General features: G+C 42.8%; 2 protein-coding genes across 8 annotated transcripts in view; one reads left to right on the top strand and one right to left on the bottom strand.

Moving 5' to 3' along the window:
- PDE7B (phosphodiesterase 7B) overlaps positions 1–26,627 on the top strand; it is a 708,282-nt gene that overhangs the window by 298,086 nt on the left and 383,569 nt on the right. The gene's annotated exons all lie outside the window — the stretch shown is intronic.
- Positions 13,863–26,627, bottom strand: part of MTFR2 (mitochondrial fission regulator 2) — a 28,082-nt gene continuing 15,317 nt past the window's right edge. For all 7 annotated transcript variants that reach the window (XM_050949782.1, XM_050949780.1, XM_050949785.1 and 4 more), the window contains 2 exons: positions 17,099–17,279; positions 13,863–14,255 (listed from right to left, as the gene is read on the bottom strand). In XM_050949782.1, coding sequence (XP_050805739.1) covers positions 14,157–14,255; positions 17,099–17,279 — 280 coding nt within the window. In that variant the 3' untranslated portion in view covers positions 13,863–14,156. The remainder of the gene's footprint in view (positions 14,256–17,098; positions 17,280–26,627) is intronic.

The following is a 26,627-nucleotide window of genomic DNA, read 5'->3' as shown; positions in this document are numbered from 1 at the left end:
CCTAAAATCTCTGAAGGCTAGATAGGCAAGTTGTTTTAGAGGAGGGCTGGGGAACACATCCACACAGAGTGTCTACATATATCTGAGCAGTAAATCCCTCTGTCGTGTAAATGGAGGAACTAAACATTAACCTGAAGTAGTTTACTTCACCAAGATACTGATCTACCCGTGACTCACAGGCCCCCCTATATGTAATCTTCTCACAAATCGAATACTGAAGCACAGCAAACAGCTAGTGAACAAAAGAGAAGACAAAAGAGAATGATACATTAAAAGTAAAAGACTGTGTAGAGAGGGATTAAATAAGTATGAATTATAACAAGAAATGAATTTTTAGCATGCAGTGCTTGCCTTTTTCTGGTTTACAATTCTGTTCATTTTATCCTAACATTTTTTATGAGCGGAAAGTAAAGTTTTTCAAAAGCTCATACTTAGCGTACATTGAAGATGTTTGGAAAGCAGCAATACACTTGGAACGCAATACTTTGTGATTTTTCCTCATAATCTCAGTAATACAAATTGATATTTATTTAGGATTGTTTTTACCTTCATCTTAAAAAGTTCATATTGTAGAGATGGTTATACAGTCAAGTTACAAATGAGCAAAAAACCCATCTGCCAAACACATATCAGATACAACACTGAAAACAAATACACACACCCTTTTCCTACTTTGGCAGTAACGGCAAGGTGCTTATTGCATTATTATTATATATTACAATTAGACTTCTATGAGCAGAAACACCAACAGGGGCCCAATTCTGCAAACACATACAAAGCTAAGCAAGTGCATGTGAATAGTCCCAATGAAGTCACTATTGGTATGCATGAATAGTGACTTCAATAAGACTATTCACATACATAAAGCTACACAAGTGCATAGTTGCAGGATCAGGGTTTGAACTCAAATAAATGTGAATCATAGTACCAAAACTGTTTAGCTGATTTTCTAAAGACAATCATTTTTAAAATCAAATAAGGCAAAAACATTAGCTAATTGTTTCTGTCACAGTAGAAACCAGAATACTGTGCGTGGTTTCAAAATGAATATAGATTCAGAAACTGAAGTTACTAGTTATGGTTTTCATTTGTTTTTTGAAAGTTGCAGCAGTTTTAGGCAGCGATAAACTTTGATGGTAGCATTTTATGAACCCATTTTTTTCACTAGAGTTCTACTGTAAGGCGAATCACTTTGGGCTGCTAAATTCTCTCTTCCAACTCGGCATGGGAATCTCAATATCTATTCTGCTGTCTACATGCATAGAATGTACTGGTTGCTGGCTGTGTGGATTCTAAACACGTAGAGAGCAAAACAGTAAATCTGCTGTGTAGTTCAGAGAGGATAAATTAGCCTTAAATGTACTTCTTACTAATCTCAGCACACATAAACATGGTTCACCATCAGCACTGTTTGTTTAAAGCCATAAGCATGCATCTCTAGAGAACTTTAGCGTGCTATCTGGAATACAGCTAAAAGACAAAACAGAAGGGTAAGGTTTTGCTATTAGAAGAGACCTACTGTTACAAAAACAAAACTACTTTTGTACCAGTCTGGTATCACACTGCTCTCTTGTGGTTAAATCTATGCAATTCACATACACAACTGTGTTGAATATACACATCAGTTTTCTCCCCACACTGCAGAATTTGCTTTATTGAAAGGCAACATTTGGTGACTAGATGATCAGCACATTCAGTGACTTGACCCCCAAACATAAGTCATTATTTTTTTAAGTTCTTCTGAGCTTTCTTGAAGGGGCAGTTGGCCTGACTAGAAATGTCAGCAGAATTACTAACATTGCTGGCATGAAGAAACAAAGCCACTCTCTGCATTTCTGAAAGCAAGTTGGGGGGGGAAATCTGCTCCCATAGAAGAGGGAAAACTGTTGCTGGCAGAATTATTGGAGGAAATTCTGTACATCAAAAGGAGAGCCACGTGCCATCACTGACTAATACAAATTAAATCTGAACATTTATATAATATAAGCAAAAAAACTGCTGACCACAAACAGATAAAACAAAGCAAAGAAATAGTGATGTAAAACCAAATGATTAAGTACAGATTCAAAGTCGGGACAAATCATTTAACTATGACATTGAACAAGAGAAAATCCATGTGAGCCATAACAATCCGCACGTTTAGCCAAATACCTAAAATGTATCTAAGACTCTTTAGTTTATACTTTGGTGACAGGCATCATTTGAATGTTGAACTATCTTTTAGGTGCCTATGTGTCAATATGAACACCAGACGGGGATGTGAGTGCCCTAATTTCAGTGCTCAAATTTAAAATTTGGGATTATGGAGCCTTTTAAATTATTCAAATTTACTTTTGATAGATTGAATCCTATGCAAAATGTTATAGATGTGAGAAGCAAATAAAGTCTATACTAAACATGAAATAATTCAGCAACTGGTTTAAATGTAAAGTAAAATGTTTCTGAAGCCAAATATTTAATTGTCTGGATTATTTATTAAATGAAAGAATGGACTAAATGGTGTATTATGGCAGCAGTGGAAGAATGGTCACTCCGCCTCCCTTAACTACAAGACAATCATTCTTTTTAAATGATTGCAGCCTAAACAGCCTGAAACTAAAACACCCAGCACAACATATGATGTGTAGAAACCACCGAACAGTTCATAAGCACTAGGAGTGGAAATCTTTTTTCCTGACACTTCCAGATTTTGCCCTTCACATTTAATTTGTCACTCAATTTGACAGCCACAAGTGCAAGAAACAACATCTGCTAGAAGATTTACAAAGAGAATTGTTTTTATACACATACACACTTTAATCCATACGCAGCTCTTTTCATATATACTGAGACTCTATCTCCAAATGCCTGCATTTTATACCTTCTTTCCCTGTCTTTACAATCTCTCTCCCATACATCTTTGGTTCTTGCCTTTCTTTGCCACATTGATTTGTGGTAATTTATAGCAATTTTGGTTCAATACTGCAACAATTGAAGCAATTATGAAAATGAAGGCAGATTTTCCTCCTCATACTACAGTAGTTTTTGGCAGCTGTCATGTCCACTATAATTAAAGAGGTAAAACTCTTTCCAATCTAAAGCCCTGGATCTAAATTGGAAAATTTATCTTTAATTACTCCAATTTTTCTTCTAACAGGAAAGTCTACAGATCTATTTTCCCCCTGCTTTCAGCTCCCCGGAGACAGACTTGTCAATCAAGGCAAGCTAGAAGCCACTGAAAACCCTGCCAGTTCAGCATAATCATGCTTGCTTGAAGGAGGCAGAGGTTTTCCTGTGGTATCTCCTCTATCTCTTGTGCCTTGAGCTATTTTTTTCTGCCCCTTACTGGGTAATCCTCCTGTAATTCTTAGCTCGTGCAAAGGAGTGCCAGTAAGCATCTGCCATGACAGCTGCTACTAACGAACACTTAACTCAAACTGACTGCCAATCCAAGGGATTTTCTATATTTGAGGGATACAGTGAGCAATAGAGACCGACTATAGCAGCATGGCTCTAGCAAATGAGGAGGTAGCAGCAGAAAGGCTGCTGATGTGACTTTTTTTTTTTTTTTTTTGAAGTTGCTCTGCAGGGGTGGTCTGGTAGATCAGCTGCAAGAGGCAGAACAAAGGGGCCAGTTCTTCAGGTGTGTAGTCACACCCAGCCTGTCCAGAGTGACAGGTCTGGTTCTGCCTCCAAGGAGCTCCATACAAGAGTAAAATCTGCAGTAATGGATCGGCAGCCATTATCTGCAAAGGCAATCTAAATCAGCCCAAAAGGTGAGTAAGTTTGCCGTGCTTGAGCTGTCCCATAAGTGATATTTTGTATTTGAAAGCATGAGAAAAATTCCCAAGTGTTTTCTGGGATCATGAAGTTTAAAATATATATTGTACTGTGAGTAAGAAACTCACACCTTTTTAATTTGGTGTGTTGACTGAAAATATAGTTGAACTTTGGAACTTGGTATATTAATATATATTGCTTACTTTATTCCTTTTGAAATGCAGAACTGAGCATATGCAGTAGAAAGTTCTACTGTTTGTGTATTTAAGGGCAATTCAGGTGCCCAGCCAAGTACTTCAATTGGCTACTGAGAAAATCCACAGTGGGAGGATGAATTCCCTTTTCCTTGCTTCTGCATGGCCACAAAAGGAGTGAAAGTGTTCCAGAGAGGTCAATGGTTCAACAGAGACATAATAGTTGTAGCAATCAGCACGTTCCCTCTCCGGAGGGTTGTATTGGGAGGAAGAGTGAAGATCTGTTCAGTGGATCATCCAGCCCACCCCTTTCTCTGGCTTGCTACTACCCTAAGTCCAAATACCAATTGTACAGAAAACCCCTAAACTCCACACTTCATGGGATAACAAATTTTGTTTCCCTTTGCACAGCAGAACCACACTAGTTCTACTGCCAAGGGGACCTCTCTCACACACTTGCAGACATGAAGGAAGGATGGATATCATCTGCTGAATGATGTATACATGCAGGTAGTTTATTGTGCAGCTGCTCACCAAGCTATGTTGCTGTAGCAGGAGGTAATGAAACATGATAGGCTTTTAACTAGGAGGAGTCTGCTGATATAAACTATACCACCAAAATCCTCTAGTGTGGATATAGTTATATAGGTGCTTAAACAGGTATAGCTTATACTGATTCACTATAAGCTATAATGGTATAAACACATTTGTATCTATGCAACTACACCTGCAATGGGGCTTCTACCTGCACAAACTGTATCAGTTAAAGTTTTAAAGTGTAGACCAGAGCCTGCGTGGTAATGTTTGTAAATACAGAATCTCTCTTAGCTCCTTAATCTGCTGCTAATAGAATTTTTTAATCTCAACAGAGATCTGAAAGCACTTCTAAGCTCTGCTAAGGAAACCTGTGCCACTTGTAAAACATGCAAGTTGAACTTATTTTGTTTGCTTTCCCCTTAAAACAAGAAGGAAGCTAAATAATAACCTCTCCCACCACGCCTGCAAGAAATCCATCATAGTAGTGAAGCGAGTTAATCAGTAATGGGTTTCACCTAGCATGTTAATTAAAAAACAGCAAATAATTTTATGATATTCCCCATCCACACCATATATACCTTTTCATAAGTCATTTGTCTCCTCAGATTGTACATTCTTTGGGAAAGGAACTGTGTTTTCATAGGTATATAATACTAGCACAATAGGTACAATTGCAATATAAAGACTAAGTAAATACTGTATAATATTGACACATTGCTTTTGATATCTATTTCACTATTCTGATGTCTATGGTAACATTATGATTATGCACAATAAGATGACTGAGAAACTCTTTGATATACTTGTAAGAAGTTGTTCCAAACAGTTTAATTATGTTAAATTACAAGGAAAGAGACTGAAACTGAAAAATATATTCCCAAACCTGAGAGTACTACTCCACATGTCCTCCACGTGTCATCGGCTGTAGGTAGACATTTTCAGAACATTGTCTGAAAGAAAAAAAAAAATCCAAGCCTGCAAACAATGAATTGGATAAGGGACAATAACTGCATTTCAAAACAGGAACTATACAGAGATCAATTTAATTATCTGACTAATTAAGTGAAATCATGAGAACAAACGTTTTAGTATGTTGCCTATGTCAATAGGTGATCCTGGCAACTGCCCTTTACAAGTCTGGGAAGCCAATGTTGAAAGGATGCTTCGCTGGAACTCTGAAAGGGTTTTTGATAGCACATCAGAGCTAGACTTTTTATTGAAGGAAGCACCAGCCAATGCTTATAGTGAATATTACCAGACAGGATACGGAGGGGGAAAATTGGTCATTAGCCAGTAGGGGAAGCCAAAGTAGAAAGAGTAAGAAGTGATAGTGGGGGATGAGCAAGCATGTCAAACAGAACAATATACACACACCTCAGTACTCCTTGGTGTAATTCACCAAAGCCAGTCTTACTCATTTTTAGTTTTCAGATTATGACATATCAAAATTAAACTGTTGAAAAAGCACACCAAGCTTTTGAAGCAGCAGATTGTCTTCAAATTTGATGCAACTTAGGTCAAAGCTTCTCTTCAAAGATTTCACAGCTGGTAAGAGGTTCAACCTGAAGTTAATTTCTTTTGCATATTGGATCATTTTTATAATTGATTTTAAGGTCAGATAATTAATGTATGATGGTGAAGTGGTATAAAAGGTTTTACCAGGAAAAGCTGGGAGAGTTTAATTACTCAAGTGGCAAAACAATGAGTGAACTATGTAAGCTATTCTAAATGAGTGCCAATAAAACCCTTATGCCACAATGAAGAAAATGTTTTAGTTATGTACTAATATAATTTAAGATCTCTCCTATAAAGCCAGAATCGTTTAGTATCATGAGTAACTGGCACATGCCTGAAAAGGAGAGTAGTTATATATCTAAGTAAGATTTGCCCACTTGGAATCTAGAACAGTCTCTATAAATTCTGTGGACTGAGTAGGAGTGACTTGTAATTTACTCTGTCCCAGAAGTAGAACAGGTTGAGGACTGAATAAGGCACTTGATGATTACTGTGAGGATTTCCGTCTCAGAAGTCACTCATCCACATATGGGTAAACAGGTATCCCTTGTCTTCTCACATGGTCTGCCACTACTGCCAAGTATTTTGTTAGCAGTCAGGGCTGTTTTGTTAATAGAGCAAAAGTTAATAGTAAAAGTATCCTGTACTGGCAACTCTCAGGTTAAGAGTTTCAGCAAAGTAATCCTGAGTTTCCAGAGAGGGGATGAGGAAAACTTGTGTCATCAGTCTCAATTTGAATTGGCATATATAAATGTGTTAGTTGCCTAAAGTCCGGGATTAGACATCCTTCTTCTGGGAGCCACTTCTTCTAGGGATAAGGCAGAAGCGGGAGTATGTATCTTTCCCTCTGCACTCCGCAGGTGGTATATGTATGACTCATAGTTGAAGAAAGGAATTAACATTTCTCTCCACCACCACCCCACTGTTGTTCCTCACATCCCTGAAGAGATGGGGATTTTATGGAGTAGCCTTTGATATCAGTTTTCAGTACCCATTGGTCTGAGACTCTGAAATAATGCAAGCCCATGCCTGAAGATGAGAAAGGCAGCAAACAAAACTGGGGGAAAGAACAATTACTCACTGTGACATTCCCCAGGGTACAATCTGGACTATTGAAAAGGGGTGCCCCCCTTAATTCTTTAGCCTGGGGTGCCTCTGACACTGCTTTACTGGTGAACAACCACCTCACCAGGTTCTGCTTACAAACAGCCTTCAGCATATAACTTGCTCCCAGCTACACAGTATTGAGTGCTACTAGCCACTCAAATTACTCACAGGGCGACATCCACATATCCCAGTCCCAGCCTTGTTCCCTAGAAATGTGCATCTGTCACTGGTCAGTATTCTCCTGGACAGTGTGAGCTCATAGTAAGTCAATCATTCCAACATTAGGTATTAATTATGCACCAGCCTTGTTTATCAAGTAGAGGTTCAACACACAATTTAATCCAAACACACACTGGTAAAAATAAAATAAGTTTATTAACTACAGATAGATTTTAAGTGATTACAAGTGATAAGGCCTAAAAGTCAGAATAGGTTACAAAAGAAATACAAACAAAAACGCAAGCTAATGCCTAAACTTTACCAAGCTAATAGGCTTAAAAGCAAAAAGTTTGTCCTAGTATAAGCTGCCATACAGTTCACAGACTGTGTCCAACTTGGAACCACTCCTCCTTTGTTTAGTTCTTTGATAGTCCTTGTTGTCTTGAGCAAAGAGGTGGAAGGAGGAGAGGGGTCCTGTGGAGATCACTGTCTCATTTTATACTCTCCTCTCTTTGAGGATTACCCCCCACCCCACACTGCCAGGGTGTAGACAAACAGTCCCGGGGCACGTGAGATTCAAACCATATCTGGGATAAAATGTAAATTTCCTGTTTACACCTCCCCATTACTGAAGAATGGCTCTTTAAGTAAGTAATAGCCCACTTGACTGTTGATACCTATCTGGGGTTGCCAGTATGTCTTTGTCTCTAAAAACAGGTTTGTGGGTGTTACTTAGAATTACAACACATTTCAGTAATCGTACATTAGAAACTCATAACTTCACAAATAATGTTGAAACACGCATTTCAGATTCTGAGTTTTCAAATGATACCTCACAAGGAGTAATTTGTACAAACTATAAGCATATAAAAGTGGTGAACATGTGGTACAGAGTGTCACACTTACCTTACAGTAACTTTGAGATGTCCACACATGTGGATCCCACCCATGGTGTGTGGTGCACCAGTGCAGTAATATGGAAAATTTTCACTAGTACTGTCCAGTGGGAGTCATGCATTTGCTCATGTCCTCAGGCTCCTCTTCTCCAGATGACTTAAAAGCACAACAACCCCAACTGTCACTTAGTTCTTTCACCACCCAGAATTCATAAGACTCCAAGCTGCGGGGAAGGAGAGCATGTCATAAACAGATAGCTAAGGGTTAATGTCTCTTTCACCTGAAGCACCTGACCAGAGGACCAATCAGGAAACCGGATTTTTTCAACTTTGGGTGGAGGGAATTGAGTGTCTTTGTCTTTGTTTTCTGGCTGCCTGCTTTCTCTGAGCTTTGGAGAAGTAGTTTCTTTTTTCTAGTCTTCTGTTTCCAAGTGTAAGGACAAAGAGATCAGATAGTAAGTTATATGGTTTCTTTTCTTTGGTATTTGCATGAATATAAGTGCTGGAGTGCTTTGATTTGTATTCTTTTGGAATAAGGCTGTTTATTCAATATTCTTTTAAGCAATTGACCCTGTGTTGTATCATCTTAATACAGAGAGAACATTTGTACTTATTTTTCTTTCTTTTTATATAAAGCTTTCTTTTAAGACCTGTTGGAGTTTTTCTTTACTTCAGGGAAATTGAGTCTGTACTCACCAGGGAATTGGTGGGAGGAAGGAATCGGGGAGATCTGTGTGTTGGATTGCTAGCCTGATTTTTGCATTCCCTCTGGGGGAATAGGAAAGTACTTTTTGTTTCCAGGATTGGGAACAGAGAGGGAGATTCACTCTGTTTGGGTTCACAGAGCTTGTGTCTGTGTATCTCTCCAGGAGCACCTGGAGGGGGGAAGGGAAAAAGGATTATTTCCCTTTGTTGTGAGACTCAAGGGATTTGGGTCTTGGGGTCCCCAGGGAAGGTTTTTCAGAGGGACCAGAGTGCCCCAAAACACTCTAATTTTTTGGGTGGTGGCAGCAGGTACCAGGTCCAAGCTGGTAACTAAGCTTGGAGGTTTTCATGCTAACCCCCATATTTTGGACGCTAAGGTCCAAATCTGGGACTAAGGTTATTACAGAGCAAGTCATGGGATTCATATGTGCAGACATCTCAAAGAAATAAGTTACTGTATGATAGGTAACAGTTCTTTCTTTGAGTACTGCAAATGTGGATCCCACTCAGGATGATTAGCCAGCAATTATTTTCCATGGCGGGGGGGGAACTAGGAGTTATTTGAAAAGACTGTACAACTGCACTTCTGAAATTGGCATCAGATCTGGAAGCAGTCACTTAATAGCGTTCCATGAATGTATGAGCTGAAGTCCAGGCAGCTTGATCAGTGGTAGAAATGCCTTGCAAGCTAGTCGTAACAATTTTAATACCAACACATTTATGTGTAATGGATTCCTGATTTGCACAAGAGGCCATGTGTCTGAACATGATCTATGAGCTCCCCAAGCCTTCTTGGGTGCATCTGTTATCAGAGTTCTGGGCAGTATGAGAGAAGCAAACAGAATTGTTGCAAATACCATTTTCTCAATCATTCTACAGAGGAGAGAATCTGATTCAGAACTGTCACTCTCAGTGGCATGTCATGAATTATTGGTTTGTAGAACAATCTGATTCAATTGGAAAAAGGTCTGAGGTGTAGTCTAGTGAATGGAATCACAAAAAATACAAGGTGCTCTATGGCCTAAAAATTTGAGACATCTTGACAGATGTTTGATGGCATTCATGAAGACAGATTTGAAATAGGACAGCTAATACTCCATCCAGAGAGAAAAAAATTCTTGCTGCTAATGAGTCTAATACAGCCCTCCCCCCCAATTCTACCAATTGGGACAGAACCAAAGAGCTTTGCCTTTTTTTTTTTTTAATGAATCCTCAGACCTAGGAATGAAAAATCTTCCTTACTACCATGGACATCTGTTCCCACGATTTTCCCTGTACAGCCCAATCACCTAGATAAGGGTAAATGTGTAAATCCTGTTTGTGGAGATGCTACTACAGATAGGCATTTGGTAAATACCATTGGGGCTGATGAAATTCCAAAGGGAAGTACTCTGAACTGGTAAGTTACCTAAAGCTACTAATCAAAAGGTACTCCATGTGTTGATTCATACCCCACACAAGAAAATACCCTCAGTTTACAGGACACTTAATGAGCCAATCCATAGGATCTAGACCAGGAATAAACTAAGCAAGAGTTACCATATGAAATTTGGCAAGCAGCATGTATTTGTTTAGAAGCCTGAGATCTAGGATTGGACACCAACCTCATTTTCTTCTTCAATATGAGGAAACAAAGGGAATAAGAAGACTTCTCCTATAAATTCTTGAGATTCTATTGCTCCTATATTGATTAGGTCATTATCTCTTGACGCATAGCACTCTTGTGAAAATGGTCCCTAGAGATCAGGAAGGGGTAAGGGTGGAAGGGGCAGTTAAACTGAAAAGCATAACCATCCTTGATGATTTGAAGCACGCATTGATCTGTGGTGATTCCCATGCAAGCCTCCTGGAAAAAGAATAGATGGGAACCAGAGAGGGATGAAAGGGTATAGATCCTTATAGATTAGTCCAAGATCCTCTATCAGAGCTGATATCCGTGTCTGTCCTGATTTCAAGGTTACCAAAGAGGATTATGGAGCTGATCTCTTCTTCTGGTAACTCAATCTAGTCTTGGCTTGATCAGAAGACATCTGTTGATGAAAATATGAAGGTGCAGTATTCTTATATCTCAAGGAAAAAGAATGAGGGCAAGATTGCTTCACTTTAAAATCTGGGATATACAGGTCTGTCACATCTTAGGCGCATTTAACATGCACGATTTCAGCTTTACGCAGTCGGCAAAAAGAAAAAAAATGTTTAATACTGTACCTGTAGTACGGGCGATTCTGCCCACCATTCTACTCAATGTAATTTTGACTATATGTGATTTTCACTTTACGTGCTGACTGTAGGACCCCCAGTGTAAGATGCAACAGACCTGTATAACCTGGTAATCTGCAAGTAAATCTTGAGTCTTTCAATGAATGAAGAGACTCATCCATTTTAGCAGTAAATAAATTCTGTCCATCAAATGATGAATCTTCAATGGTTGTCTGTAGTTCTTAAGCAACCCTGATGCAGGTCTCATAACAGTTATAGCCACTGAATGGACGCCTGTATCAGCTGTATTTAGTGCAGCCTGAAGTGAGGTTTTAGCATTAACAGACCTTCACAGATTGATCTAAAATTCCATTTAAATTCTAAAGGTAACTTGTTCCTAAAGCTAGACAGTCTATCCCACTGAAGGTAATATTTAGATAGCATGCTTCCTAATTAGGCTGACGAATAAATACATTTTTCTCCCAACAATGTCTAGTCTCTGATTCTCTCTTTAGGATTTAACTTTCCTATTAGTCTTGATTTTTCATTTGCAGCAACAACCAGTGAATATAATCAGATGAGTATAAAAATATTCAATCTTTGAAAAGTATCTGACATTTACAACCTGCACATTTTGAAGTAGCTAAAACCAAGGGAGGAGTAGCCCAAAGATCCTTTGCCAAATCTAAAGTTCACTTATTTATAGATGCCGATTGTAAAAATATGAAAGCTTATACGCCTTCTCCTGTACCATTTCCAATGGGACTTCCAACATTTGTGCCACGTGCTTCAACAGTTCTTGAAAGACTTTAAAATTGTGCATTCTCACAGGTATAGTAGAATGACACAGCCTCAGCAGGTGAGGGATAAGAACAATGTAGCGATCTAGATTAATCTTCTTGATGAACTGGTGCCTCCTTGTCACCAGAGAGCGGATGTTCATTGTTGCCATAACCCAAACAGGAGAATGAGACATCTGAGACCTAAGAGTAGAGGATCTACAAGGATTCCCCATAAACTGTGGGTGAACTTGTCCTGAAAACTATGGGTATTGAGACCATGACAAAGCTTCAGAACAAATAGGTGAGACATATACACCTAATTTTGGGGAAAGCAAATAGAATGAGGTTCTTGTGTACTGCCTTCTGATTTTTTCTTTTTTCTGATTTACTCTCCTCTTAGGTAGTGGGATGGAATTTGAAGAAGAGTCAGAGTTAGAAGACTGAAACTCCTCCATTGATGAGGTAATAACTGAAGATTTTAAAAATAGGGTATGGCTTCTATACTCAGTCCCACTGTTATGTTGATGAGAACTTTCATTATAGGTATTAGATATGTTTTGAGGAAGAGATTTTGATGGTACAGAACTAGAAGTCTCTAATAATGGAAACTCAGGCTCCTAAGTTTCAGGGCGGATACAAATGAGCCTTTTGGAGCTGTGAAATACTAATCAAAGAACATCTGCACTGACGGATCTGTAGCCTCTTCTACTTAATAGCCACTGTCAGGAGAAATGTTTTGATCACAAGGTTTCAACAAACATAAGACTGGGGCAGACTGTGATGGGTGTACTGGTGCAGAGGTAGATGGTGCTGGTAATTTCTTCCCCATGGACACAGCATACTCATCTATCTGTTGTCTCTGTCAATGTGGCACTGAAGGCTCTGGCATCAAGTAGTTCTGCATGGCTTCATTGATTCTTTTGAGGAAGCTCTTCTGCCTCCAGTCACTGGATTTAGTGAGTGGTGCTAGAGAGTCCATGTCTCTCTTCCCAGACAACAGGGGTCCCTCTCTGCTCTGAACGCATTTGAGAGGTCTTCTTGAGCTCAGAGAGACACCCCTGGGCACTGCAGCACTGGCAGGTTGAGTTTGCAGGGAAGAACTCTGTCTTCGTTCAGGATCTGAAATGTAAGATCTATGGGCCTCCTGCCTCTTCTAACTATGAGCCAGAGGTCTGCTCACCCTACACAGGCTAGTGAGGCAGAAGCTGGGTGAAGCACAGAAACAAGGGGAACTAAGTCCACTTGGGAACTGAAGACTAGCACTGGCATATCTGCAGACAAAAAACTTGAAGAACCTCTCCCACTTTATAAATACTAAGCATACCTGATTGAATTTATGACTAATAGGTTCCCTCCCCCAATATTCTGGTAGGAAAGAGATTATTTTTTAGATCTACTTTTCTTCTTTTCATTGGCCATTAGCCCTCTAATAGTTGACCAAATCTTTTAAAACTGTGGCAACACAAAAAATAAAAAAAAAAACCTAAAACAATGAATTTGCAAATGATGTACAGGACAACACCTTCACTGACATAAGAGTAATTTATTTTATAAACTATGTACAAAACAACAAAATGTTGACCTAAAATATGGAAGCAAAAGGGAAAGACACCATAGTCAATGAATGTTTATTTACATAATGATTTTAGACTATGCCTGTGAAAGCAGAAGTCTCTCCAGAGCCCTTTTTTGCCACAGAACATAAATTTTTCTCATTGCAGGCAGTTAACACACAGTTCATATCTGACTTAATTAAAACAAGGCAAGTACCATCACTACATAGTAAGGAGAACTTCTCTGTTGATCCAGAATAAGTTAAGAGATTATTTGCACATGGAATACTGAGTTGCTTTAGGAAGCTATGATGAAGCTCAGAGAGACCTGCTACCTTCTCAGTGAGGGACAATATTATTATTGATTACATAGTACATACCTGCTTCACTTAAAACTTAATTTCTTGAGCTATTAATATTTTGTTTCCACACTCCCATGTATACTTCAGCCTCCAGTCTTTTTTATATGAACTGCTTCCCATTCAGAGTATCTAAATAGTTATCTGCAAATATTCTGGTCTGCAGCTATAAAGTAATAAATGCCAATAAAGAATTTTTTATAAGCAGACAACACACTGACAAGCTTGGCTATTGGGACACTCAAATCAAAAGAGGTAGTTTTATAAACCATAGCTCCTGAGGCATGGGAGCAGTATATCCCAGTGTACACATTTTATGAAATTGTTCCTGAAATGGTCCTGCCACTCATGAGCATGCCCGTTGTTGGGTTTTTCCACACAGCGCCATCAGTTAAGTATGTACCCTTGCTTTTGCTGTTGACATCTGTGTTACTTCCTCAGCTTTTATGAGGCTGTTCTTTGAGTTTGGCTTCAAAATGTGACGTCCAACCTAAAAGAAAAAAATCAAAATAATTTTAATTCAATAAAATGTCTAAGAATACTCAACAGGGAAAGAATAAAATTTTTAACATGAAGATACTGCAGGGTGGAAGGGCTGTTGGAGTTTTCCCCAGCTGGGGAAAAATAAAACCCATAAATGTTTTGTGAAGTTGAAACAATGTACATGAACAATCACTTTCATATGTGTATTTACTCAAAACACAAAAGAACATTCACATTGTTAAAAACAAAAAGGTTGAAGTCCCCAGTCTAAATAAAATGGCCTACCATTGCTTTTGTGTCTGACTTTAGATATAGATAAACTCAACAACTTATTTGCTTTTTTAGCAGCAAAAATTTTTTGAATAGAGCAGTGCAGATGTGTGCCCCCTCACACACAAGCAGTTGATGGACAAGCTGGTTGGACAACAGGTCTTAAAAGTTGACAAATTGAGTTCAATTGTCTTCCATTAACTTACTTTCACAGTTTTCCAACAATTTGACACAACCTTTTCTGGGATCAACCAGCTCTGTGACTTTTGTATTTGGGATCAATCATGTTGATTACTTAATGCAGGGGTTCTCAAACTGGGAGTTGGGACCCCTGAGGGGGTCGTGAGCTCTCAGCCTCCACCCCAAACCCCGCTTTGCCTCCAACATTTATAATAGTGTTAAATACATAAAAAAGTGTTTTGAATGTATAAAGGGGGTCACACTCAGTGGCTTACTATGTGAAAGGGGTCACCAATACTAAAGTTTGAGAACCACTGACTTAATGGAAGGGATCTGTAGTATCTCAGAAATAAAATGCAGATTTCGTCTCTGTAGTTCCAGTTTTTATTTTATTTAATCATCCTAAATTTTTATTGAGACTGCAACCATTGTATCTCTAATCTTGTTAATGGTTTATAAATTTAACACTTAGCTGTACAGTTGTGTAAAATGCAGACTATTTTGATATTAAATTTTCCTCATTTTCAGTACAAATTTCAAAACACACACTTTTATGGTAGAACACAAATATAGACAATCTTCCTGAGACGACTTAGCTTCACTCGAAAAGTGGAACATCAACCCTTTCTTCAGTCAGCCAACCATGAATATGATGGTGGCTGCAACAGAATTTCTGATGTTCCACAACATACTTGGAACTGTGTTAGATATTTTTCAAAATGAGATTTAAAATAAGGATGCTGAACATCAATACATTAAAGGTGAGATTCTGTAATGCACCTCTAAGAGGCACTGCACAGAATTTGCAGGCCAAAAGAGGGCAGAAGGTGTTGGAGCAACTATACTGGGTTTAACACACTTTTGTGCCCTCCTAATCTTGAGCTATTCCAGTGGCTAGACAGGCCCTGACATAACACAAAGCCCCCTGCGGGCTTGGCTAAGTTATATTAACCTCTGCAGGCTGCTTTATGGGCAGAAATATTGCTCAGAATCTGTGCAGCACTCCCCCCAACACAGCCCTCCTACCTACAGCACAGATCCTATTGCCAGTACTTACCAGTGGTCCTACAGTAAGGCTTACGGCCATCTTCCACAGTTCCTGCTGCAGGGGAATGATGATTTTTTACACGACTGTAGCCCCTTTACCCAGCATGGAGGGCCTGTGTGTGTGTGTTTGTCTCTTTCTCTCCCCCCAGAAATCTCTAATCTTTCACTGTATTTTAATTTTTTGAGCAAATGACATAGGTTTGTCAGACATCTCTCTACATTCTTGGTTTTTAAAGATGAAAAATCAGTAATGCTAATGAGGAACACTTTCAATATATGCATGCTTGTAGTCATTATCGGGTCATTTCTCATGTTTGATCAATTATCTTGTTTAAATAGAAATGTTGATTCTTTTAGCTCTTTTATTCTCTCTCACTTGGAGCATCTAGTAGCATACATAGAAACTTAAATCAGTCCAGAAGAGTACATTCAAGGCAAAGAACTTCAGTTGGTTATATCAAGTGTTCCTTTTGTGCTAGATAGAAGATAATGCTGATAGCATAAGGCAGCTGCAACTTTCTTATCAAGTTCTAGACTTTGCCATAAACAACTTAAAGGTAATCACTGGCTGATCTTTGCCTTTTTGGGGTGTTAAAGTTTAACAGAAATTGCTCTTGAATGAAGCAGATGCTGGTGAACTGTGAAGTAATCAAATGATCATTGCTATGTTCTATTATGTTCATTGTTAACGTCTCACTCAGACTGATGTAATCTACTCTTCCACTTCAAGAGCAACTTTGACACTGAATAAAACCTTCCAAAGACCTTGCAGAAAAAGATTATCTCCATTTTTATCAGAACATGAGTCTTCTCTATCTTGCCACTTGACAATGAGTATATTTAACTTTAGAAGGAATTCTGTTTTATTACTTCAGTCAAGTTAGTCACTTGATTTCTATCACTTCCTTTGATGATAGGTATGTTGAGTCACAAATGTACATGTTTGGTAACCAACTAGCTTTCACAGTATTGATTTCAGCTTTCACTTTTACACTAAGAATAATAAAACAGGCACTTAGTGAAATCAACCCTGAGGACTGAAAAAAATAAGAGCTAGTCAAGCTTTCCTCTAGTCACATCATCAGATGTTTTGCCCATTTTCCACAAATTTTAAGATTTTAACAAACTAAGCCGCTATCAGTTCACAGTTCCACTCTCTTCTCTTCAGTGTTCCATGATAGTTAATTCCACTGACAAGCTTTGCCACTCACTCACTGGTTTTTCCATGATTCCAGCATCTCAAGATGACCAACATTCCCTGATAGCCTAATACTTGTGTGTATGTGATGAAAAGCATGATGAGGGATTTTTGTCTGGGCTTTTTGGGAAGAGAGAGAGTAAATAAGAGCTTACCAGAGGGGCTTCTGGACTGGAAAAGGGAGAGTTGTCACAAGATCTGTTTTCTTTGTCCAATGAATCATTGCCATTTTGATGTGCAAATTTCTGCTTTAGAGCCTGAGCTAGTAGAGCTGCTGGATCCCACTGTGAACTCTGCCTTTTCCTTGTCTTAGGAAGAGGTGTACCACCAGGTGACCTACAAAGAGCAAAGACAAACTGTGTTAAGCACATGAAAACTTAATGCTGGTCCTGGAGAATAATTACATTATCCTAGTGTGATCTAGACCCTAGACCAGCTTCACATACCATTCAGGTTATAGAACCATAACTTAGCAAGTAATATAGCTTGTTGTATTCTAAAATGGCTTACCATGATCAAAACATGAATAAAAGTAAATGCAACAATAGTGAGAAAAAATCCTTGCCTACAGTCACAGCAAATACTTATGTTGTTCATAATACTTCTGATATTATTTCCTTATTCAGGTATTAGAATATTGTGGCAGGCCTATAAAAATACAATTTTAAAAAGAAGTCTCCATTGTACTACCAGATACTGCCATATCAATTATGATCTGTCACAATGATCCCTTCTGGCCTCAGAATCTATGAATCAGGGGGAAAAAAGCTAATTTACTGCTCACAAAGTACTTCACTGTCCCTATTTGTTTTCAGTTAAAACACTGGATCTTCATGAGTTTTTATAAAGATAAACAAAAATCTGTAAAGTTTCTCAAAAGACTTTATTATTGCAAAGTAATATGGTCTGTTAAAAATTAAACTTGCAAATATATATATGTTCATCCAGTTAACCGCATAAGGGCCCATTTGCAAACAAGGACACTTCAACAAAATATCTACAACCAGCAACTGGATGCTAAATTGGCACAGATACATCAGTGGTTGGTTTTGTTCTCAAGTGTGCATCTGAACTTCCAAATGTGAAGTTAGAAACACTATTAAAATATCTATTTGAAAGCCCAGTCATCATTTATTAATCCAAAGCACTGAGTAAATCAGCCCTGATTTTTCAGAGTACCTCAGCTCTGCCCACAAGTTCGTGCTCAAAGATTGCAGGTTTGCAAATGGAATTGAAAGTTTAATTTATAGCATTTGGAACTAGAAAGGGACTTTAGACACTGCAATGACTAACTTCTAGGCATCCTGCCACCGAGTGAAATTTACAGCAAAGTTAAGCTCCCCACGCATTGTATAGGAGAGTTATATAGTAAGAAAGGGATTCTCAGAAGCCAGCAAGCTGAGCAGGGAGATGCCTAAGCTAGCCAGAAGTGAAATACCAAGGAAAGTAATGGGGCTTTGGGCCCAGATGCACAAAAGGAATTAGGAGTCTAACCCTCATGATCTGGGCCTCACGTGTCAGAATGACTGGCCAAAGGAAGGCACCAATCTCTGCTTGGGATTCTCTGTAGTGAACCATCTCTTGGAGTTAGGCTCTTGAATGAGGTCAACCCTCTCCTGTGAAATATCAGACATTTCTCCACACCCACAGCCAAAAGGCCAGTGGTTAGGGAACCCACCTTGTATACTGGAAACTCAAGTTCAAATTCCCACTCTGCCAGATTTGGACCAGGGACTTGAACCCAGGTTTTTCACATCCCAGGGGCGTGCCCAAACCACTGGGCATTCCGAATCAGTCAGCCAGACAGAAAAATTCCTGATCTGCTTGCCCCTGGCTGACTTTTGTGTAGGTTAGGTGGGCTCAGTGCACACCTACCAGATCAAGCCCTCCAAGTGAGCTGATGGGAGGTGGAGGGGGAAAACACACCTAATGTGAGAATCCCGCTGGGGTTAGGTGTGCAAGAGGGCTCCCAGAAGCTCAGTTGATGCAGGGCAGTGTCAGGACTTAGGCAGTTTGAGCACACCTACCAACAGAAACGTAGATCCTTAAGGGATTTAGGTGCCTACAGGGTTAGGCAGCAACTGAGCAGTAGTTTTGAGAATGTTAGTGGTGATGAAATGTTGGGCATAGGCTTCTAACTGCCTCTTTAGGAGCCTAAGCACCTTTGTAAATCTGACCCCTAGCACTTATGTGGTGAAATCACATACTGAAGACACGTAAAGCCTTATTAAAATCTGCTGTACGAGAAAATCTGCCCACAATTATTTGTGCCAGTTATTTCCAAATACGAAATTTAAACCCACATTTTTTAAAAAGGGCCTTCTAATAAACATTTGGTACAATATGCTCGGTGAAATCCTGGCCCAACTGACAACACTCATTGACTTGGGCCAGGATTTCACCCTCTGTTCTTTATATATATTTTTCCTCAATAGTGATCTCTAAACAGACATTATCCTACTTCCTTAGAGTATATTTTTATTCCAGCTCAGTAAATGTGTTTATTTAGTTTCCTGTGTATCACATCTAAAAGAGCAGTTTGGCTCTGAACACAGGATATCAGTCACACAAATATTTAATAATTATATGTTTTGTAATCACATAAGTTTAGCATTTTGACCAAAACTATATAAAAATTAAAAATTATTTGTATCAAACTAAAGGACTTGGGTCTAGGTTCAGTAAAATCTTCAAACATTTATAATGCATGTGTATATTTTAACTGAAAACTTCAAAGTTAGAATTAATGTATTTTGGATGTACTGTTAGTTTTCCAATATTTCCCCAAGGAGTTGTCCTTTTACAATGAACTCAAAAGTTTGTTTGTTCAGATCTGTTTTCCTGCATGTTTAGCTGATTTTGTAAGTGAACTCCAAATAGCCCCAATCACAAAAAAAAACAAACAGGAGACAAAAGATTGACCGACCTATGCAAGAGACTACAGTTTTAAATTAGACAATGCTTTGCTTTTGTATGTTTGTATGTGTATATTTTCACTTGATACTCTAGTCAGTGAAGATGTAGCACTCCTTAAGGGAAAAATTGCTTGTTCAAAATCTCTCAGGGTACATCTACACGACAAACCCCCCCCCCCCCCAAAACAGTGGCAGTTAGTGTCAGAGCCCATGTCGACTGGGGCAGGCTCGTGAGCCTTGTGCTACAGGGCTATAAAAAGCAGACTAGAGATTCCCACTCAGGCTGGAACCCAGGCCCTGAGACACAACAAGGAAGGAGTGTCTCAGAGCCTGAGCTCCAGCCTGAGCAGGAGCATCTACACTTCTATTTTTAAATGCTCCATAGTGCAAGCCTGAGTCAGACGACACTGGTGTGAGGGGAGTTTTGCTGTGTAGATGTATCCTTAGGAAAGTGTTAAATGACAAACTACATGCCTAACAAGTCTTGTGGGGGGAGAAGCAGAAGATGTGGTATACCTTGACTTTAATAAGGCTTTTGATATTGTCTTACATGACCTTCTCATAAACTAGGGAAATACAACCTAGATGGAGCTACTACAACGTGAGTGCATAATTGGTTGGAAAACTGTTCCCAGTGAGTAATCATCACTGGTTCACAGTCAGGCTGGTAGGGTATATGACACAGGGATCAGTTCTGGGTCCAGTTCTGTTCAATATCTTCATCAATGATTTAGATAATGGCACAGAGAGTACACATAAAGTTTACAGACAATACCAAGCTGGGAGCAGATGCAAGTGCTTTGGAGGATAGGATTAAAATTCAAAATGATCTGGACAAAACTAGAAAAATGGTCTGAAGTAAACAGGATGAAATTCAATAAGGACAAATGCAAAGTACTCCACTTAGGAAGGAACAATCAGTTGCATATATACAAAATGGGAAGTGACTGCCTAAGGAGCAGTACTGCAGAGAGGGATCTGGGGGTCAGAATGGATCACAAACTAAATGAGTCAACAATGCAACACTGTTTTGCAAAAAAAGCAAACATTATTCTGGGATATATTAGCAGGAATGCTGTAAGCAAGACAAAAAGTAATTCTTCCGCTCTACTCTGTGCTGATTAAGCCTCAACTGGAGTAGTGTCTGCTGTTCTGGGCACCACATTTCAGGAAAGATGTGGACACATTGGAGAAACCAGAGAAGAGCAACAAAAATGATTAAAGGTCTAGAAAACATGACTTATGAGGAAAGATTGGAAAAAAAACTGGTTTGGTTAGTCTGGAGAAGAGAAGACAGAATGGGAATAGGATAACAGTTTTCAAGTACATAAAAAGTTGTTACAAGGAGGAGGGAGAAAAATTGTTCTTAACCTCTGAGGATAGGGTAAGAAGCAATGGGCTTAAATTGCAGCAAGGGCAATTTATGTTGTACATTAGGAAAAACTTCCTGTCAGGGTAGTTAAGCGCTGGAATAAATTGCCTGGGGAGGTTGTGGAATCTCTGTCATTGGAGATTTTTAAGAGTAGGTTAGACAAACACCTATCAGGGATAGTCAGATAATACTTAGCCCTGCCTTGAGTGAAGGGAAAAGACGATTACTCACCTTTGTAACTGTTGTTCTTCGAGATGTGTTGCTCATATCCATTCCAGTTAGGTGTGCGCGCCGCGCGTGCACGTTCGTCGGAAGACTTTTTACCCTAGCAACTCCAGTGGGCTGGCAGGTCGCCCCCTAGAGTGGCGCCGCCATGGCACTGGATATATACCTCTGCCGGCCCGCCCGCTCCTCAGTTCCTTCTTGCCGGCTACTCAGACAGTGGGGAAGGAGGGCGGGTGTGGAATGGATATGAGCAACACATCTCGAAGAACAACAGTTACAAAGGTGAGTAACGGTCTTTTCTCCTTCGAGTGATTGCTCATATCCATTCCAGTTAGATGAATCCCAAGCCTTACCTGGGCGGTGGGGTCGGAGTGAGAAGTCGCGGCATGGAGCATTGCAGAGCCGAAGGCCGCGTCATCTCTGGACTGCTGGACCAGGGCATAATGGGAAGCGAAGGTGTGGACGGAGGACCAGGTCGCCGCCCTACAAATCTCCTAGATGGGCATGCGGGCGAGGAAAGCCATCGATGATGTTTGCGCCCTGGTGGAGTGCGCAGTCACATGGCCCGTAGGGGTGCGAGCCAAGTCATAACAGGTCCTGATACAGGACGTCACCCACGAGGAGATCCTCTGTGAGGAAATGGGTAGTCCTTTGATTCGGTCTGCTACTGCCACGAAGAGCTGGGGGGATTTGCGGAACGGTTTGGTCCTTTCCACATAAAACGCGAGTGCCCGACGGACATCAAGCGAGTGGAGTTGTTGCTCCCTGCGGGACGAATGGGGCTTTGTGAAGAAGACGAGGAGAAAGATCTCCCGGTTGACGTGAAAGGCTGAGACCACCTTGGGGAGAAAGGCAGGGTGTGGCCTCAGCTGCACCTTGTCTTTATGGAAGACCGTATCGGGGGATCTACCATGAGGGCCCGGAGTTCTGACACCCATCTGGCTGAGGTGATGGCCACCAGGAAAGCAGTCTTCCAGGAGAGAGAGAGCAGGGAGCAAGTCGCTAACGGCTCAAATGGAGGGCCCATGAGCCGAGTCAGAACCAGGTTGAGATCCCAGGTAGGGGCAGGGGGTCGAACCTGGGGGTAGACACGTTCTAGTCCTTTCAGGAATCTAGTCACCGTAGGGTGAGAGAAAACCGAACAGCCATCTCCCCTCGGATGAAAGGTGGAGATAGCCACCAGGTGAACCCGAAGGGACGATATCGCCAGGCCCTGCTGCTTGAGGGACCAGATGTAATCAAGAATACTGGCAATAGAAACCTCCATAGGGAGGGAACCCCTCTCCGTGCACCAACAGGAGAAACGCTTCCACTTGGCCGAGTATGTCACTCTAGTGGAAGGTTTCCTGCTGCCCAGTAGTACTTGACGTACAGGGGTAGAGCACCGTAGTTCTGACCTGGTCAGCCACTCAGGAGCCAAGCCGTGAGGTGTAGAGACTGAAGGTCCGGGTGACGGAGCCTGCCGTGGTCCTGGGTGATCAGGTCCAGGTAAAGGGGCAGGGGGACTGGGTCGGCCAGAGACAGGTCCAGCAACATCGGATACCAATGTTGTCTGGGCCACGCTGGAGCTATCATAATCAAGCGGGCCCTGTCCCTGCGCACCTTCAGAAGGACCTTGTGGATAAGCAGGAATGGAGGGAACGCATAGAGCAGGTGCATCGTCCACGGGATAAGGAAGGCATCTGCTACCGACTGTGGTTCCCGCCCTTGAAAGGAGCGGAACATCTGGCATTTCCTGTTCCCTCTGTACGCGAAGAGATCCAGCCGGGGACAACCGCACCTCTGGAAGAGTGAGAGGGCGACGTCCGGGCGAAGGGACCATTCGTGCGAAAGGAAGGATCTGCTCAGACGGTCTGCTAGCGTGTTCCACACTCCGGGGAGAAAGGAAGCCATGAGGTGAATGGAGTGGGCTATAGAAAAGTCCCAGAGTCGCATTGCCTCCTGACATAGGGGAGAGGATCTCGTGCCGCCCTGCTTATTGATATAGTACATGGTCGTCGTGTTGTCGGTGAATACTGAGACACGGCGACCTTGAAGCTGATGGGAGAACACTTGGCAAGCAAGGCGGACTGCTCTCAACTCCCGTATGTTGATGTGGAGGGCCACTTCCTGAGTAGACCACTGGCCCTGCGTCCTCAGTGTTCTGAGGTGGGCCCCCCAGCCCAGGTCTGAGGCATCCGTTGTTAGGGATACCGAGGGTTGGGGCGGATGAAACGGGAGCCCCGCACACACTACGGACTGGTCTAGCCACCACCAGAGGGAATCCAATACCTCCTGGGGGATGGTGATAACCGTGTCCAGCAGATGCCTGGCCGGACGGTATTGTGTGATAAGCCAGGACTGGAGGGGCCTCATGCGAAGCCGCGCATAACCCGTTACAAAGGTGCAGGCCGCCATGTGGCCTAAGAGGGTTAGGCACGTCCTTATAGAGGTCAAGGGAGCCATCTGTAGACGCCGAATGATGGCCGACAGCGTCTGGAACCTGGACAGCGGCAGAACGGCCCTGGCCAAGGTGGAGTCCAGAATGGCCCCAATGAACTCTATCCTCTGCGTGGGGAGCAGAGTGGACTTGTCCACATTGATAATGAGGCCCAAAGCTCCAAAGAGTCTGCTGATCTTGCGGACGTGGTTGCGGACCTGCAACTCTGACGTGTCTCGAATCAGCCAGTCGTCGAGGTATGGGAATATGTGTATGCGACTGCGTCGAAGATATGCGACGACGACAGCCATGCATTTCGTGAATACCCTCGGGGCCGTGGAGAGGCTAAACGGGAGGGCCGCAAATTGATAATGGTGGCGGTCGACCACGAACCGAAGGAAGCGCCTGTGTTGCGGAAAAATGGCTATATGAAAATAAGCGTCCTGCATGCCGAGGGCGATGTACCAGTCTCCAGGATCCAGAGATGGGATAATGGTCCCCAGGGATACCATGCGGAACTTCAACTTCACCATATGTTTGTTGAGTTCCCGCAGGTCGAGGATGGGTCTGAGGCCTCCCTTGGCCTTAGGGATCAGAAAGTAGAGGGAATAAAACCCTTTGCCCTTCTCGTTCTCCGGAACCGCCTCTATGGCTCCTTTGTCGAGGAGCGTCCACACCTCCTGAAGGAGGAATTGCTCGTGAGAGGGGTCCCTGAAGAGGGACGAGGGTGGGGGGGCGGGAGGGAGGGTGTGAAATAAATTGCAGACGGTATCTCGTTTGCACAGTGCGTAATACCCAATGGTCGGAAGTTATTTGGGTCCACGCCGGGAGGAAGAACGAAAGGTGGTTGGAAAAACAGGGGGGATGGATCCATGGGGGAAACTGGTACAGCGTCCTCGGGCGCATCTTCAAAACGAAGGTTTTGGGCCAGGTGGGGCTTTAGAGGAGCCCTGATTCTGCCCCCCCTTGGTTGCCCGATTGTCTGCGCCGGCCATTCCTGCTTCGGCATCTACTAAAGTCTTGCCGCTGGCGGTACTGGGGATAGAGCCGGCGGTACTGGGGATAGAGCCGGCGCTGCTGTTGCTGTTGCAGCCAGAAGGGTCTGCACTGCGTCCCGGGCGTGTGCATCCCTAGAGAGCGCATGATGACCCTATTGTCTTTCAGGCTTTTCAGCCTGGGGTCGGTCTTCTCTGAAAACAGGCCCTGACCTTCAAACGGGAGGTCCTGGATGGTGTGTTGGAGCTCCGGAGGAAGGCCAGAAACCTGTAGCCAGGAGATGCGGCGCATTGTAACCCCCAAAGCCAGAGTTCTGGCGGCCGAGTCTGCTGCGTCCAAGGATGCCTGCAATGAAGTTCTTGCGACCTTCTTGCCTTCATCAAGAATTGCTGCGAATTCTTGACGCGCATCCTGAGGCAACAACTCCTTAAACTTATCCGCTGCTACCCAGGAGTTATAGGCATAGCGGCTAAGGAGGGCCTGTTGGTTAGAGACCCTGAGTTGGAGGGCGCCCGCTGAGTAGACCTTCCGGCCTAGCAGGTCCATGCGCCTCACCTCCTTGGACTTCAGTGCCGGGGCCTGCTGCCCGTGGCGCTCCCTCTCGTTCACAGACTGCACGATGAGGGAGCATGGGGTTGGGTGGACATGCAGGTACTCATATCCTTTGGAGGGTGCCATATACTTGCGCTCCACCCCGCGTGCAGCAGGAGGGATGGAGGCCGGTGATTGCCAGATGGTATTAGCATTGGCTTGAATAGTTCTAATGAAGGGAAGGGCGACTCTGGTGGGAGCATCCGCTGAGAGAATGCTCACCACCGGATCTTCGATTTCCGAAACCTCCTCAGCCTGCAAGTTCAAGTTTTGTGCTACACGCCTGAGGAGGTCCTGGTGCGCCCTGAGATCGAGTGGGGGAGGACTGGAGGATGACGTTCCCGCCACTGCCTCATCGAGGGAGGACGACGAGGAGACCCCTGGTAGAAGCGGGTCCACGGAGGCCTCCGTCTGCACCAGCGCCTCTGATTCTGGAGGGAGCTCAGGGTCCTGCTGGTTAGATCGGTCTTCCCCCACCAGAGAGGGGGGAGGGCGAGACAACGAGGCCTCCGGAGCCCTGCACTCAGATGCCACTGGTTGAGGTGGAATGTGTTGAGGGCCCTGGGCTTGATGGTACGCCCAGGGCGTCCAGAAACCCCAATGCTGTGGTCCCTTATCCTGCGGAGGAGGGTTATGGAAGAGGGCCGCGGGTCTGTCTGCGTCCAGGGCGTACATGCTGTCTGACTGCAATGAGACAGACGGCTGCTGGGAAGGCCATGGTGGGGACGAACGTGGCTGATAGGGCTCTCTCGGTCTCGACGATCTTCTCGGTGCCGGGGACCGGGACCGGGACCTGCCACCGGCGCGGTGCCGGGAGGTCGACCGGGACCGGGACCTGCCGCCGGCGCGGTGCCGGGAGGTCGACCGGGGTGTTGACTGCAGACGGGAACGGCTCCTGGAGTCTCGGTGCCGGTAGTGGCGACTCGATCCAGACCGGTGCCGGGAGTAGCGAGACCGTCCGGAAGATGACCGGCGCCGCGAGTGCGACCGGTACCGCTGAGGGGAGCGGTGCCGGGACTGCGAGCGGCGCCTGGAGCAAGAACGTCCACGGTGCCGGGACCTCGAAGGGGATCAGTGCCGGCTGGGCGAGTCCGGAGACGGCGCTCGCATTGTCGCAGGCTTACCTCTAGATATAACCAGCACCGGGGGTACCGGGGGTTGAGCCT

This window comes from Gopherus flavomarginatus, chromosome 4 (genome assembly GCF_025201925.1).
Source record: "Gopherus flavomarginatus isolate rGopFla2 chromosome 4, rGopFla2.mat.asm, whole genome shotgun sequence".
NCBI classification, from domain to species: Eukaryota; Metazoa; Chordata; order Testudines; family Testudinidae; genus Gopherus; species Gopherus flavomarginatus.
This window is presented reverse-complemented; position numbering and strand designations above follow the sequence as displayed.